Source organism: Typopeltis vanoorti, chromosome 8 (assembly GCF_054136105.1).
Source record: "Typopeltis vanoorti isolate ZY-2024b chromosome 8, IOZ_Tvanoo_1.0, whole genome shotgun sequence".
In the NCBI taxonomy this organism is placed as follows: Eukaryota; Metazoa; Arthropoda; class Arachnida; order Uropygi; family Thelyphonidae; genus Typopeltis; species Typopeltis vanoorti.
Genome location: NC_143556.1, coordinates 10,082,501 through 10,100,418, shown reverse-complemented (window position 1 = coordinate 10,100,418; position 17,918 = coordinate 10,082,501). Strand labels below are relative to the sequence as shown.

The following is a 17,918-nucleotide window of genomic DNA, read 5'->3' as shown; positions in this document are numbered from 1 at the left end:
GTGTTGTACGAGAAGCAGCTAAAGAATTGTCAGTACCCTTGACCATTTTGTTTAATTTGAGTCTCGGGTCTGGGTTAGTCCCGAGGGGGTGGAAAAAGGGGAAAATAGTTCCATAGCATAAAGGTGGTTCCAAGGCTGCTGTTGTAAATTACTGACCGATTAGCATATCAGGAATCATTGTCAAGGTCTTAGAGAAATTAGTCAAGAAATACAGGATTGGATAGATGAAAATGGGATATTGTATGGAGGACAACATGGTTTTGTGAAGGGTAGATCATGCCTCAGTAACTTGCTCATGTTTTATAACATAGTGACGGCTTAACTGGATAGGGGTAATGGGTTTACAGTAATACGACTGGATCTTGCCAAGGCTTTTGATAGGATACCACATAGAACCCTAATTGGTAAACTGGAGCAGATGGGGATAGATATAGGGTTGGTGAGATGGATAGGAGGGTGGTTGAAGGAGAGATACCAGAGAGTGGTTTATTCAGGAGTGGAGTCTAAAAGACGGCTTGTGACTAGTGGAGTGCCACAGGGCTCTGTTCTTGGACCACTGCTTTTCAATTTGTTCATCAATGATATAGGAAAGGATTTGAGAGGAAGTGTTCACTTGTTTGCTGATGATGCAAAGTTGGGTAGAGCAATTATGAGTGCACAGGATGTCAAAATTTTACAGGATGATTTGGATAGTTTAAAGGACTGGGCTAGGAAAAATGGATGTCAATTTAATGTGGCAAAGTGTAAGGTTATGTACTTTGGGGTGAAAAGAATAGCAGCAGTATATCGCATTGGTGGAACCATACTCCAGGAGATTGATGAGGCCAGGGATTTGGGAGTGTTGGTGGATAGGGAATTGAAGTTTAGGGGGCACATTGAAAAATTGACTAAAACAGCTCACCAAATCACTTGGCTTCTGAAAAATACTTTAACATGCAGAGACAAACAAGTTGTTGTTCCTCTGTATCGAGCCTTGATAAGACCCCATCTGGCTGTGCCCAGTTATGGGCACCAGGGTTTCTTCGTGATGGGGAGGAAGTGGAGAGGGTCCAGAGACGAGTGACCAAGATGATAGCAGGTCTGTGGAATGAACCTTATGAGAATAGGTTGAAGATTTGTGGGTTGCAGAAATTGGTCGATAGGCGAAGGAGGGGTGATATGATTGAGACATTCAAATTACTGAAGGGTTTCTATAAGATTGATCCAGAAGATATTTTTGAAAATATGACTGGTGGTGGGAGGACTAGGGGCCATGAATGGAAGCTGGGCGAGAGCGTGGTTGACAAGGGTGTTAGAGCTAGGTTTTTTACTTGCAGAGTAGTGAATGAGTGGAATAAGCTGCCAGAGTCTGTTGTGGATGCTATGACCGTGAATGAGTTCAAGGCAAGGTATGATAGATACCGTGTGAATGTCGAATAGTTGTTCTTGACATGATGTTAGGGCCTTCCTCGATGAGTCTGTCGACTCCTTGGAGTTGCCCGGAACAATAATAATAATAATAATAATACCTTTTATAGTTTTATTATTTAAATGTAATATACATAAAGTAATCGAATTTATTACATTATAATTACATATTACAGTAATTGTATTGGGTAGGACAACTTTCGTTGTCACTAACAGAATCACTGCTATTTGTTGACTCTTTTTCTTTTTTGTGTGACTTTAACAAGGAACCTATCCAATGACACTTGCTTTTGCCTCCTTTTGAGGATTTCACGGAAATATGACATTGCATTGTCGTTAAACAGATTCATCAGTCGCACTGCCACAGCCTTACTCGGGTGATGCTTTTCTACAAAATTTTGCTCTGTTTCCCATATTTCACACACTTCCCTAATCTCATTTGAAGAGAGGGATGTCTCTGTCTTTTTCTCCTCCTCAGACGAGATCTCCTCCATAACCTCTTGCTGTTGCTCGTGATGCAGATCCATCAGTTCGTCGGTGGTAAACCCTGGCCATGTTCCTCCAACAGCTCTTGAATGTCGTCCTCATTCATTTCCAGTCCCATGGTCTTCCCCAAAGACACAATTTCATCAACAACTGGCAGTCCTGTTCATGAGCAAACCCCTCGACACATTAGGACCACAGTTTTCTCCAAGCAGAATTAAGGGTTCTCTTGGTGACCCCATCCCAGGCTTTATCGATGATCTTCATGCAGTTTACGATGTGGAAATGATTTTTCCAAAACTCTCGGAGGGTAAGGTTAGTTTCTTCCGTCACCTCAAAGCATCGCTGAAATAGTGCCTTGGTTTGAAGCTTTTTAAAGTTTGAAATGACTTGTTGATCCGTAGGCTGGAGTAATGGGAGTAGTGTTGAGAGGAAAGAACTTGACCTTAATGAACTCGAGTTCTTCCAGTAAGTTGTCCTCAAGGCCTGGAGGATGAGCAGGAGCATTATCCATAACCAGCAAGACTTTGAGTGGCAATTTTTTTTCCTAAAAGGTATTTCTTCACTGCAGGACCGAAGACCTCGTTAATCCACTCAACGAACAAGATACAAGTGACCCAAGCCTTGCTGTTGGATCTCCACATAACATTTAACTGGCTCTTCTGCACCTTGCATTTCTTGAAGGCTCATGGATTCTCAGAATGATACACGAGCAGGGGCTTGACTTTGAAATCACCGCTTGCATTAGCAGCAAGAGGGTGAGACGGTCTTTCATGGGCTTGTGACCGAGCATTGCATTCTCTTCTGCTGTAATGTACGTCCTCTTTGGCATCTTTTTCCAAAAAAAGCCCCGTCTCATCGCAATTAAAAACTTGCTGTGGCAGGTAACACTCAGAAACCATGAGCGTCTGGAACTCGGCAATGAACGCCTCAGCTGCCTTTGCGTCCGAACTCACAGCCTTTCCATGCCTCACAACACTATGGATGCTACTTCTCCTCTTAAAGTTATCAAACCATCTCCTGCTTGCCTTAAAGCCTTCTTCATTTTCTGTTGACATACCTGGCAGTTTACTTATGAGGTTGGCGTACAAGGCCTTTGCCTTCTCACAGATCAAGTTCTCGGTCACAGTATCACCTGCTAGTTGCTTCTCAGTGATCCACACCAAAAGCAACTTTTCTACATCGTGGCCGTTGCTTTGATACTCTTGTGACGCCTTTTGCTACATCTAACTCCCTTAGTTCTTCTTTCTTCTTTAATACTGTGCAAATCATTGACATAGACTTCTTATAAAATCTTGCGATGGCGGCATCTTGCATACCTTGTTCGTGCTTCCCGATGATTTCCTTCTTAACTTCCACCGTAATCATCTCCTTCTTCTTACCGCCTTCCTTTTCAACCCTTTTCTTCATTGGGTCTATTGTCGTAGTACAGTTAATAAAGAACAGTCACTACATTTGGACATAAAATAAAAAAAAAATGCTTTATGCAAAAACATGTGGTCACAACGCTAGCACGAATGTTGACTATATGAATGAGATATGCCAACTGATACCGAGCATGCGAGACGATTAGCCACAATCCCGAGTTGCTTGTGATCACGTGATGCTTGGCAGACAAAGCATATAGATAATACTCTTATTGCATTAATACTCTTATGCTCGTTTATCAAGTTAAAATTTATTTAAAATTTTTGCTTGTCTTACAAAACTCTCACAGACCAAGTTACTCGCAATCCAAGGTACCACTGTATGTAAAAACTGCCATTTGTTCTGAGCATTGACTGGAACATGAATTTGCACAAAAACATTCAGAACTGAGGCTCGCAACATGGGTTCTAATGGTAGGACTGCAATATGCAAATCTCACATTACCCGAACCAACATGTAGCATCATCTTCAGTGGTGCAAAAAGTGTGTAAAGTGGGACATGGAAGCTTGGAAAGTTGTGTTATGGAGCAATGAATCATGCCTACTGAGCAGATAGACGGGTGTGGCAGATGCCCAGTAAATGTCTCTTACTAGAGTGCATTACTCCAACTATGAAATTTGGAGGTGGCTGTATGATGATATGGTTCTGTTTTACCTGGTTTGGCCTCAGACACCTCTGTTTGTGGTGCCATGAACATTGGACTCTTGAGAGGTATCTGAACAATGCATCTGAACAATGCAGTGCTTCCTACTTTGTGCCATTTGTATGGAACTGACCATTGTCTTTTTCAGCAAGACAGTGCACCATCTTGCAATGTCATAAAGCTGCTGATGTAACTGTGTAGTTTTGGACCTAAACATGGCCACACTTCACTGGCCTCCACAGAGCCCTGAGCTCAACCCTATTGAACATCTTTGGAATGAACTAGAGCATCAGGTGAGGTCAAGGAACATCTTCCCCCACAACAGTCCAGGACCTCATTACATACCTACAGGAAGAATGGTCCAAAATTCCCATTGATCGCTATCATACATACTTATGGAAAGTGTGCCCTGTAGGATTGTGGCAATCATCACAGTGAAAACAGATCCTATATCTTATTCAAAGACTATGGTGTCCATTGACTTCTTTCCAAGCAGTGTTATATAAATAAAATTATCGAATTAATTTTATTGCCAATATGTACATAAAAAAAAAATTAGCTTACAGTGTAACTATGGAGTCTTATGAATAAAATGTATTTTAAAAAAAAAAAAATATTATTATTGTTATTATTTCGGGCAACTCCAAGGAGTCGACAGACTCATCGAGGGAGGCCCTAATATCATGTCAAGAGCAACTATTTGACATTCACACAGTATCTATCATACCTCACCTTGAACTCATTCACGGTCATAGCACCCACAACAGACTGGCAGCTTATTCCACTCATTTACCACTCTCCAAGTAAAAAACCTAGTTCTAACACTCCTGCTAACCACACTCTTGCCCAGCTTCTATGTATGGCCCCTAGTCCTCCCACCACCAATCCTATTCTCAAAAATATCTTCTGAATTAATCTTATAGAAACCCTTCAGTAATTTGAATGTCTCAATCATATCACCCCTTTTCTGCCTATCAACCAATTTTTGCAACCCACAAATCTTCAACCTGTTCTCATAAGGTTCATTCCACAGACCTGCTATCATCTTAGTCACTTGTCTCTGAATCCTCTCCACCTCCTCCCCATCAAGAAGAAACCTGGGCACAGTAGTCTAGATGGGGTCTTATCAAGGCTCGATATAGAGGAACAATAACTTGTTTGTCTCTGCATGTTAAAATATTTAACATGCGTATGGTTTCTTTGTAAATTGGCAATATTATACAATTATGAATAAGTTATGGTTAAGAAAATTTTCTTAACCATAGTTTTAGTTATTTTCTTATTTAATTTATTTCTCATTTAAGTTATTTTCTTAACTCCCAAAGCAATATAAAGAAAGGTTCAAAATATAGTTGTCAGAAAGAGGGGAGGAAAATGAGAAGCCTGAACATGGAATTGGAACCTGAACTTGACATGGAATGTAAAAAAGTGCCACTAGTTTTTTTTTTCTTTGTGTGTGTTTGTGTTCAGGCAGATTTTGTAATAAAAGAATTTATTATAGACAAAATTAGTCTAACTGCTGAATCAGAGGCCAGTTTAATGGGATGCAAGGTTAAATCACTCTTGCTTCTCTTGACCATCGAAAGTTCTTTATCACAGAGATAACAAAGTTACCAACTATTTAGTGAAACATGATGTTATTTTATTTATATAAAAGGCAATAATAATTTGTTTCACTGAGTATTTGATAACTATTAGAGTTACAGGAAAATGTTCTAAAAATTAACAAAAGGGGAGTGATGTACTTAGATACATTAAAAGAGCCATTAATTATATAAACCTTACAGAATTCAAGTCTCGTGTTACAAACGTTTGTGCTTAGCTTTCTTGCATTGTTTTTCATTAATTATTATCATCATCCTCAGACTGCCAAAAAATCAGACTCATTGTGGGAGGCCCCTCTGCATACACATGGCTCATCATACCATTCCTTAAATACATTCAAGTTCTCTGTAGACACCACACTTTCAGGCATTGCATTCCAACTACTCTCCACACAGAAAACCTGCTTCTTACTCCTTTGCTCATACCTTATACAGCTTCCAGGGATAATTTTTATTATTATTATCCAGGCCTCTATGGAGTCAAAAGACTCATCATGGGAGGTCATTTTTAGGAAACACAAAGTTTATCATACCACTCCTTGAACCCATTGACCGTTTCCACTCCAACCACTCTCTCAGGCCATGCATTTCAAGGTTCAACCACCCTCCACATAAAGAAACCACTCCTCACCCTCTTGCACACAGCCTCCTTTCGTAAATTGTTCTCCTCCATCTTCCACCATTCTATGATTAATGTTAATTATCAACTTGTATATATCACCCCCTCTTCCTTCTATCCACTAGACAATGTAAATTGTGTCTTCTTAACTTATTTCATGCTCAACATTCCAATCAATTGCTTCTAGATCCTTTCTAATATCTCAATGAAGATAAGAATGGCACAATTTTTACAATGTGTCTTCTAAATTTTACATCCCTATCCCACCATCACCCCCAGATCTCCTATTTCCTACACTTCCTCCAGTATATCTCCACCAAGTGTATACTCTGCATTTTGTATTTGTTTTCTGAATTATAAAACATTATACTTTGCAACATTGAACAATCATCCCCACTCTCATGTTCTCTTGTAAAGTGACGATATCTACTCAACTCCTCATAGTTCTTCCTAACTTTGCATCATCTGCAAACAGCTGAATATCCTCATTCAAACCTTACCCAATATCATTAACATACAGGTTAAGCAGTAATTGTCCTAAAACAGATCCTTGAGGCACATCACCAATGATTTTCCTCTTCTAGAATATTACCCATACACAACTTGTTGATACCTATCAGATAGCTAGTCTCCAATTGAAAGCACTAATCTGATTTGCAATCCTATCCATTCTAACTAACAACTTATCATGTGGCAATTTATCAGAAGCCTTTGCAAAATCTAAGTTTATTTACTACTGTGCATCCATCTCCCTTGCTTAATGCAGCTGTTGCCTTATTATAATAAGTAGATAACTAAAACATGACCTTCCTTTAACAACTCTGTGCCATCCACAAAGAGAATATGTTGTCAACCCAATTCTACAACCTTGTTCTCATTAAGTTCTCCAACCCATTAATCACAACACCTGACACCCAGGTAGGCCTGTAATGTTGCTTAAATTCTGTTACCTCCCTTATGAAGTAATATAGTCTTGCCTGTCTGCCTGCCTTCCTTCCGCTCCTTTGGAACTTGACCCAATATAAGACTTGATAGTTCTTGAATATCATAAACAAATATGTCAGTGTAGATGTCAACTCCTGGCACATTTCCTCAAAATATGTGGTGATATATCAAGTCCTACAGCATTGTTAACATCAAATTTACTAAATTTCATATATAACTCCTCGTCAGTCTCCCCTTATCTCCTCTTACTGCTCTCAAACTATGCTTGCTATCACATTCAGAAGAAAGAAACACTTTTATGAACTACTCAATTATTATCTCTACTATAGCCTCTGCAGCAGTTATCCTTATACCATTTTCTTTTCTACTATAATCATTCTTTTTCCTATTGGCTACATATCAAAAGAACTCTGTAGGTTTTTTTTTGCTTTAATTAAATTAAGGGGATATTAGATCCCACATTGTTTTAAAACTGAATAAGAAACTCAAAGATTGGAATCGGAGAGTTTCATGCCGAATATATAGTATAAAAAACTATAAAAGTATCGGCGAATACTAGCGCGAGCTGAATGCAAGTAGTCCTAGAACGTAGTACAAATACGGCCAACTCGTTGCAAAGGTGGGGAAAGTTCTGATCGCTCTTCTTTGGTATTTTCCATAATGTAAAAACACATTTCCTAGGAAATGTATGCTGTTATTACATTATGGTAGGGAGGTCACTACCCAGACCGGTTTCAGCCTTTATTGAGGCTTCATCAGTGAGTAGCTAGACCAAATTATTAATACCAAAGGGTTAGCTAACTGATACTAATGCTGCACTTTTGCTATCCTTACCAACTGAGTTGTCCACACAGAAAATTTGAAATTCTCATACTCCTCACAGAACGGATTATTACCACTCATCTTGCCTCCATAATGCTTTCTTTCTCTATCATCTGCTAAATCTTTTTATTCATTCTATTTCACACCTACATTATTTAACTTCCTGATCCTTAGAATACATTTAGACATTGCTTCTACTTGATAGTTCTTGAATATCACCCAAGCAGTATTGATTGCATTTCCATCGAACTCCTCATTCCATGCTACAGTTGCAAACTTTTCTCTTGAGCTTTTCATAATCACCAGCCTTGTAGTGCTATAAATATCCTTCTGCACATGGCTGGCAACCACCCAGGTAATCACTTCATGGTCACTTTCACCATCTGTAGAGATTTGACACCATTTATAATGACGCCCTCTGATGAGATGGTTAAATCCAAGATACTTGATCCTTGCATGTCCTCTGTTGCATACTGCCTGTGGTAGTTTTCCCTCAAAACTTCAAGAAATTCATTTTCTTTACTCTCAGTTGCTATCTTGTCATCCCAGTCTACATTGCCATAATTAAAATCACACGTAGTGATCACTCTTTTCCTATATGCTTGGCTAATTTGCTTATACATTTCATGGTCATTACCTTTTGCATTACCAGATCCTGTTGCAGCATCCAACTAAATATTTCATTCTGTTCACCCCTATCTCATGCTGCCTCAAAACCACTACCACTAGTTCCTCATTGAATCTCTACCTTGCATGGGCATAACTCTTTTTGTATCATCAGTATCACTCCACCTTCCTTTTTAGCTTTTCTGTCTTCACAGAAAATGTCATACTCTTCCATTTCTATTCCTTTCAGGATGCCATCCTCATCCAACCATATTTCACTTATTGTTTTTTTTTTTCTTATTTAGTTTTATTTTGGGCTAATTAACACAATCAGTGAAACAGCACACCCCCCTTATAGCTACAAACATAAAAGTTCATTTTTGAATCTATAACAAGTTCATTGATGCCACTTATTAGATGTGACTCTTCCATGAGTTTATCAAGTAATTTCTCTCTCTTGTTCATTACCCATTCCAGAACCCTCTTCAAACCTAACTGTTCTCTACATTCCAGGCCATTCCATTTCTTTCCTGTATACTCACACATTCACTTCCTCTTTGAGCATCAACCTTTCTCATGCTGTATTCCCCTCTCCACTTTGAGCCCCTTTCCCCTGTTTACCTATCTGTCTTGTACACCTGTTCTCTTATTCTCTACACTCATGCTATCCATTTTTCCATTCATAAGCACAACTTTAATCTCTACTTCATTATTATTTTGCATTTTTACTTCACTTCTTACTTGTTATGTTGGAATAATGAGATCTGAACTCTGAGGATTGTGGTCCTTGCATTCTTTAGGCTTCACACAGTGAATTATGGTAATAAAGAGGGAATTGACATATCTGAATAAACAGGTTATAGTTCCTCATCACTGAGGCTGATTTGGACTGCTGTTTGCATATTTCGTTACTCAGTTTTTTTAGAAATGAATTCAAAAGAGGTTCAGAGGAGTTGAGCTCTGAAGTTAGACATCATACCCAACATTTATTCATACACAACATGAATAAGCAGATCTCATATGTCACAGATTCAAGCCTTTATTTTTATCAAATAGTTCCTTATGAATAAATAACATTGTTCAATTCCTTAAGACAATAAGCTTAATCTATGAAATTTTCCTCCAAATATGCATACTAGTTGCATTACAGTCCATGTTAATCAATTGATTTTTCCACCCTACGATTTTCCTGTAACATTGACAAAGTTACCACATGTTTAGATAGCAAAACTTGATATTATATTATTTATGTGACATTAAACCCTATCATGATTACAATCTTGTAGACCATTGCCAAGGGATGCAAAATAGTTTAATACTTGTTTTTTGGCAATTTTCTGCAAGGTTTAGATGCTTATCAGGTTACATACTTACACAGTTAACTTCTTGTCAACCAATCTTTCATCTTCCAGTCTTCTGACTGGAGCTTAGATTTCTAGTTGACTTTCAACTACAATTTTCTACATTTAAACTTTGGCTTAAAACAAGGGTTTCAGCATTTAGTTTCTGGGTGTTTAAAAAATAAATATAAAATTGAATGTGTGCATGTGTACGCAGGGTGGTCTAGACATATATTATTAATATTATTATTACGGGTATCTCCATGGAGTCAGTAGACCCATTGCAGGAGACCTCAACTATCAAAACAATATTCATTCTTGAATTCCTATATTCTTCTTGAATGTAGGGCAGTTACTACAGCAATAATAAAACCCGTAGTGATTTTTCTTTTATAAATTATTATTATTATTTATAATTTACTATGGGGGATATACCCCCCCCCCATGTTCCGGACTGGTAGGCCAGTTCTCCCTGAATTCTGATGACTCTAATTTTGAAGACTCGAAAGGGGGGGAAGGTTCTGGCACCCAACCCCCAAGTTCCGGACTGGTAGGCCGGTTCTCCTTGAATTCTGATGACTCGAATTTTGAAGACTCGACACTCAGGGTAGCGCCTGAGTTTCAAAATGTTTCAAAAAAAGGTGACATAAAAATGCTTATCATTTTATTATATATATAGGGTAGATTATTATTTCATAATTTATCATCATCATCATGCATATCAAGGATTTAGGCCTAGCATGGCCTGTTCCGGCCTTAGAAGTCATCGTTTAAGAGGACGTCCTGGTTTTCTTTTTCCTAATGGCTTGTTTTCGTAATCTTTCTGTCTTCATTCTTGTTTATATTTTTTAATTTTTTCTATTATTGGTTCTTGGTTTAATTCTTTCATAATATCTTCGTTTCTTTTGTGATCAAATAGGGTATACTTTGCAGTTTTTCTCATAAACTTCATTTCTGCTGTTGTTAATCTTTGTTTGTCTTTTTGTTTTTTTGTCCAGATTTCACTTCCATACATTAAGACTGGTAGGGCTAATGTATTGTATACTTTTAGCCTGGTTTGTTTTTGAACTAGGTTTGGTTTAAATATAGAGTTAATTACACCTGTTATTTTTAAATATTTTGCAATTTTTATGTTTATATCTTTTTCATTTTCATATGTGATGATCATACATCCTAGGTAGTTAAATGAATTCATCTGGTCTAAGATCTTGTTATCTATTACTATTTTAGTTCTTGCTGGATCTTGTACTTTAAAGACCATAGTTTTTGATTTTTACGTTGATATGATAATATCAACGGAAATTATCATAATCTTTGGATATCTCATTTAGATCTAAAATAGCTTTCTGTAAGTTATCTTCAGAATTTGTAATTATTATTTGGTCGTCGGCAAAGAGGAGAGTGTTTAAGTTAACTGTAGGAGAAAGTTTAATTCCTTGATGTAAATTTTTATTCCATTTTATTATTATTTCATTTAAGTAGATATTAAAGAGTTGCTGAGAGGGGACATCCCTGTCGGACCCCTTGGTTTATCTCTCTTGTATATGATAGCTCGTGATTTAATCTTATTTGTATTTGATTATTTTCATATATACTTGGGATAGCTTTTAGGATATTATTTGGTATTTGTCTTTCTTTTCATATGTTAAATAATATGTTTCTTTTAACTTTGTCAAATGCTTTTTCAAAGTCAATAAATGCAATATGTGTTTCTAAATTATATTCTCTTCTTTTCTCTATTATTAATTTTAGGCAAAAGGCTGGGTCTATACATGGTCATCCTTTTCTAAATCCATTCTGTACTTCTAGAATAAAGTTTTCGGAATATTTCATTAGTTTGTTATTTAAGATTCTGCTATATACTTTGTAATAGGAATTTAGTATACTGATACCTCTATAGTGTTTAGGGTCATCTCTATTACCTTTTTTTAAGATAGGAATCACAATTGCTTTTTTCCATTCTATTGGGGGGATACCAGTTGAGTAAAATAATAAAAATATTATTTTAGATTTAAGATTCAAAGAAAGGCACTTATTATTTAAAAATAATAAGTGCCTTTCTTTGAATCTTGTTCCTGCGTATTTATATAGTTCTGAACCTAGCTTATCTTCTCCAGGTGATTTTCCATTTCTTGTTTCTTTTATAATTTATCATTATATTATTTTGATTATTAATTGATTTTTGACTGATATTAATTGATATATTTTTAAATGTTATGTTTTCTGCATACATTGTTCCATTCTCAAGCTTTTGAGTGAGTGTATGTGAATGTTTTATTCAAAAAAAAAAAGATTTATTCATTGGATTTTTCCTATTTTCTGCAATTTTGTTTTCTTTCTTTGACTTATAAAGCGAATTTATGAAACATTTCTGAAGATACTGTATTCCAGATACATAGACAACCTAGACATCGTAACAGGTAACATTTCTGTTTATTTATAGCCAAAGTCCAAATAAAATAGAATAAAATAACTTACTATGTGGTGGACTGAGATGCATTGCTAATCTCCAAATTTATTTTACAGAAGCTATATGGTTGGAAGTGTACGTGCCTCTGGATCATTGCTTGGTGCTGAAGAAATGGCTCGCTATTTTCCAGATAAAAAAGTTACTATTTTTATAGGAACATGGAATATGAATGGCCGGGTATGCATTACTTTTGTGCAGAATTTATTTTCCTTTCATTTTGTTCATAATTCTTGGGATTATTAAAGTTTTTAAGGATAAAACACACAGATGTGATTCAGCAGTAATGATAGCTAATTTTGTTTCCAAGACTATTTTTTTTGTGCTTAGTTAATAAATGTTGTATATATATATATATTTGGGTTGTTTGAAAAGTGTTAAATTTCCAATAGACTGCGACACAATTTGTTCATTCATACCAGTGTCGGCACATATCTTTTTCATGACCCCGGCAAAATTTAGCCATGTGCAACCCGTAGTTCTCGTTTGACAAACATTTAAAATGACCATGTTCGCATATTTCATAAAAATGAAGAAAAACGAGTTTTGTGCAGTGATACTTACTTAATCCTCTTCACTCCACCTGGGAGCATAGGTCTTCCACCACCATTTTCCACCGGACTCTGTTTTTTGCTTCTGCTTTTATTTGGTTCCAGTTTTTATTAATATTTGTTATTTCTTTCAGTATTGTTCTTTTCCATGCTTCTCTTGGCTTTCCTCGTCTTCTTTTACCCTGTGGGTTCGTGCAGTGATAAAATACTTTTATTTGAAGAAGTGGACAGCTGCTCAGATCAAAGCCGAGTTAGATGCAGTTCATGTGGACTCTGCACCAGCATTAAAGACTTTATTTTTGGATGAATGAGTTTAAACGTGGTCATAAGTCCATTGAAGATGAAGCATGCTTTGAACACCTGACTGAGGTCACTACGAAGAAAATTATAGACAAAATCCATGGTATCTTTATGGAAGACTGCTGAGTGAAAGTGTGTAAGATTGCTGAGATTGTGGGCATCTCAACTTAACGGGTGTATAATATCCTGCACGAATAATTGCACAAGAAAAAGCTGTGTGCACAATGGGTGCCGTGATTGTTGACTGTCGATTAAAAATGCATGTGAAAAGACATTTCAAAGCAGTGTTTGGTGATGTTTATTTGCAATTCGCAGGATTTTTTGCATCAACTCGTGGCCATAGATGAAACTTGGATACACACCTGAGCTCAAGCAGCAGTCAAAACAGTGAACAATGTCTGGTGAAAGAGCACTGAAAAATGCAAAGACCATTTTGTCAGCTGGGAAGGTGACAGCCACTGTTTTTTGGGATACCCAAGGAATTATCATGTTAGACTATTTGGAAAAGGCTAAGACAATAACAGGAGTCTATTATGCATCACTGTCGGACCGTTTAAAAGAAGAACTGTAGAAAAAACAGCCAAGATTGGCATACAAAAAAGTGCTCTTTCATCAAGACAATGCACCTTCCCACACATTGGCCATTGCAATGGCAAAATTGCACAAATTGAGATTCGAATTGGTTCCACATCCACTGTTTTCTCCGGACTTGGTCCCATGTGACTTCTTGTTCCCAAACTTAAAAATTTGGCTCGGTGGGAAAAACTTTTCTTTGAATGATGATGTCATCAAGGCTCTCAATGACTATTTTGCACAATTTCACAAATCCTACTTTTTAGATGGGATGAAAAAATTGGACACTCGGTGGAAAGGTGTAGACCTCAATGGAGACTATGTTGTGAAATCAAGGCGATTTTTCCAAAAAAATGTGTTTAACTTATTTTTTTACCAGACTTTTCAGAAAACCCTCATATATATATATATATATATATATATATATATATATATATATATATATATATATATATATATATATATATATGTGTGTGTGTGTGTGTGTGTGCCCGATAATCTACCAATTATCTGACTCGTCTTTCTTAATTGAAGTACATGGTTCTTTATCAGAAGTCACTTGATATGCAAGGGTCAGTTAATTGAAGGAGAGTTGTTTTGAAGGTCAGATAAACAGTAGATTATTATTATTATTATGTGACACCTCCAGGGAGTCCAAAGACTCGTCGAGGGAGAGTGTGCCAACAGTATCGAACGATTGAACCCCTTCCAAACTAACCGCTCTCTAACTTGCTTAACTTTTTGCATGAGATATTAGTAGAAGAGGCCCTACCAATTGTCCAACCTTTGCTGACAAGGTTGGTCGATTGGTAGAATGACATTTGCCCCAAATATCTAATTCCCAAATCATTCCAGCAACACATCAGGTAGATACAAGTCTTTCTTCCATCAAATTTATTCCAGACATTTATAAACTGCCTTCCATTCCTCTTGCACAATACCATTGAATAATTTGTAATTGCAGCATCTTCTTCCTAATTCACTAATATCATACAGCAGCAGAATTTTTACTCTCTCACTCTTGTTTGTTGCTTCTTCCAGCAACTCTCATATATTCACTTAATGTATGTTTCTCGCCTTTGAAACTTTTCTTGCTTTGCAAATCGTTCAACTCCTTCAATTTCCCTCACTCCCTGTCAACTGCCTCACTGACATCCTTGATTTTCGGACTCATGACATGTTGTCTTAATGCTTCACCGATAGTGTTGCCTTAAGTAATTATTTTATTATTTTATTTTATTTATTAAATAAATAAATAAAAAAACTCCCAACAGTTGTGAGATAGTGTTGATATACAAGTCACATGCTAGATTGTAATAACAGGAGTACAAATAACACGTGCGATTTGTGATTTTGGATTGCAATGTATGTTGTGTGTGATTGTTATCTGCATAAGAAATGCAGACTTATCGAAGTGAAAAATTTGGTTATTTTCATAGGCTTTGGTATCAAATTAGGAAAATAATTTATTTTACACGTCAGGTAAATATTGTATTATTAGAAGTTTGCTAAAACAGTTCATGCATAAACGACTTCCCTAAGAAAGCATGTTACTGACAGTTTACTATAATGTTTCTTTCTTACTCGTGGCTTAGCAACGGTGTTCTGTAAACAAATGTTACAGTGTCGTTAGATTTTGGATATTCTGTTTTATTTTTGTTCAATCGTAAATTGATTAGATTATCGTATATAAAATATTGCTCAGAATTTAAGAGGGAAGAATATTGGGTCTTTTTTTGAATGCTATATCTCTGACATTCGTGTGTAGAGGCTTAAGTGCTGTGAGGACATCATGTTGGAGGCTTAATGGATTTTTTACAATACTCAAAAAGAATTAAAATAGAATTTAATACTTCCTATATTTCGTCCTAGTCACTAGGACATCTACGGGATTACAAAAACAGTTAATGTTTTTGTAATCCCCGTAAGTTAATGTAACAGTTAACATACACACAAATAATAAACAATACTGAGCCCAACCACGTGGGTGACACTAAAGTCCTATCTAGATGGAGCGCCCTCTAAGGGCAGGTGGCCTGGAATGTAAGGTGGGACCTCTGGTGATGAGTGTTTCCCAAATCTTCAGAAGCTTAATACAACCGTATTTATTCAGATTTGGTTGGTTTTTGAGAGCTGCTGCTGCTTCCAAGAAAAGTCTCTCTTTCTTGAATTTGCTGTGGTGGAGCGTGGTCGTTTTCTTCCAAGATACCCTGTGGGTGGTATCCAAAACATGGTCAGAGAGCCCACAATCTTTGTTCCAGTGGAACCGCCCTCACTACTGAGCTTAACCACATACACAACACTTTCCTCTCCAATGGCTACAGTGATCACAGTATCAAAAAAATAATCAACTCCCCCCCCCCCCCCCATTCCCCGTCCTTCTCGTCAACAAGAATTTAAAAATACCATCACCATACCCTGCATCCGTGGCACATCCGAAAAAAATAGCCAAGATACTAAAAAAGTACAACCTACACACAGCATATAAGCCCCACCGCAAACTTGCTACCCTTATCCGTTCTACAAAAGATCAGCTCCCTCCTCTCTCTCTGCCTGGAGTTTACAAAGTACCCTGTTCCTGTAAGCTGCCGTACTTTGGACAGACAGGCAGATCAGCATCCATCCGCTTAGAGGAACACAAGTCTTACATCTGCAAACACAACTATGGCCATTCAGGCTTGGCTGACCATGTTTTGGATACCACCCACAGGGTATCTTGGAAGAAAACCACCATGCTCCACCACAGCAAATTCAAGAAAGAGAGACTTTTCTTGGAAGCAGCAGCAGTTCTCAAAAACCAACCAAATCTGAATAAATACGGTTGTATTAAGCTTCCGAAGATTTGGGAAACACTCATCACCAGAGGTCCCACCTTACATTCCAGGCCACCTACTACTGCCCTTAGAGGGCGCTCCAACTAGATAGGACTTTAATGTCACCCACATGGTTGGGCTCAGTATTGTTTATTATTTGTGTGTATGTTACATTAACTGTTTTTGTAATCCCCGTAGATGTCCTAGTGACTAGGACGAAATATAGGAAGTATTAAATTCTATTTTAATTCTTTTTGAGTGTTGTAAAAAGTCCATTAAGCCTTCAACATGATATATCTCTGACAACGTGCTTTATCTCGGTAGGGCTCTATGTTTCATTCATTAAAATCAGCAGTAAAACATGTACTCAGTTTGGCCAAATATTTTAGAAACACTACTCTGTGTGTGTGTATATTATTATTATTATTATTATTATTGTTAATTATTATTATTACCAGAGAACTCCAGGACATTGGGACTCATTGAGAGAAGCCGATATCAACACACACACAATTACCCCTCCGAAGGTAATCCATTCCAGAGAAAAATCTAGCTCTCATCCCTTTCTTGATTGCATTCAATCTCAACTTACATGGAAGCCTTCTCTCATCCTCTCCCTATTCTCCATAAAATTAAAAATTTCATCTACCTAAATACTATGTGACTCATTAAGAAGTTTGTAGATCTCTGTCATATCATGCCTCATTCTCCTGTTTGCTAGTATCTGCAATCCACAGATCTTGAATAAGGACCTTTTCATCAAAAGGATCATTCATTCAAGATTTAACAAGAATACAATAATAACCAAGAAATACTTGTACTGTTAGTAAAGAAACAAATTGTTAATAGAGATAATTGAATTTCTTTAAAATAGGTACAAAAAAGGAGGAATTTGTCTGTCTAGATAGAAATATTGTTGTTTGAAAACACTAGTAAGAAAAAAATACTCTATGCAAAATGTATGTCAATGCAAACAAAAGTCCAAAGGTTGCGTGTGAGTTACCCACGATAAGCATAACGCCTGAAGTGAAGGCATTCGTGGAAAGTGAATTGAACTCGCGTTCCCCAAAAAGAAGAGTTGTGACTAAACAACTTAAGGACCAATAGGAAGGCACCGTGAGAAAACTTCTGCAGCGAAAAGAGGGCGCAACAAGAGATAATGAATGCGGGTTTCGGCCCCCATTTTTTCTGTTCCTGTTTTCATTCGGATTCACGATAGTGACCAGCGGAAGGGAATTCTATGGCATCTGATGGCAAGTTTCTCTCCGTTGCTGACTAGCGAGTATCGGGCAAGCTGTACACAAAATGATGGCGTT

General features: G+C 37.1%; 1 protein-coding gene across 1 annotated transcript in view; it reads left to right on the top strand.

Annotated features, from left to right (window-relative positions):
• Positions 1-17,918, top strand: part of LOC150103724 (phosphatidylinositol polyphosphate 5-phosphatase type IV-like) — a 225,112-nt gene that overhangs the window by 43,652 nt on the left and 163,542 nt on the right. The window contains 1 exon segment of the mRNA XM_090396512.1: positions 12,425-12,545. Coding sequence (XP_090252638.1) covers positions 12,425-12,545 — 121 coding nt within the window.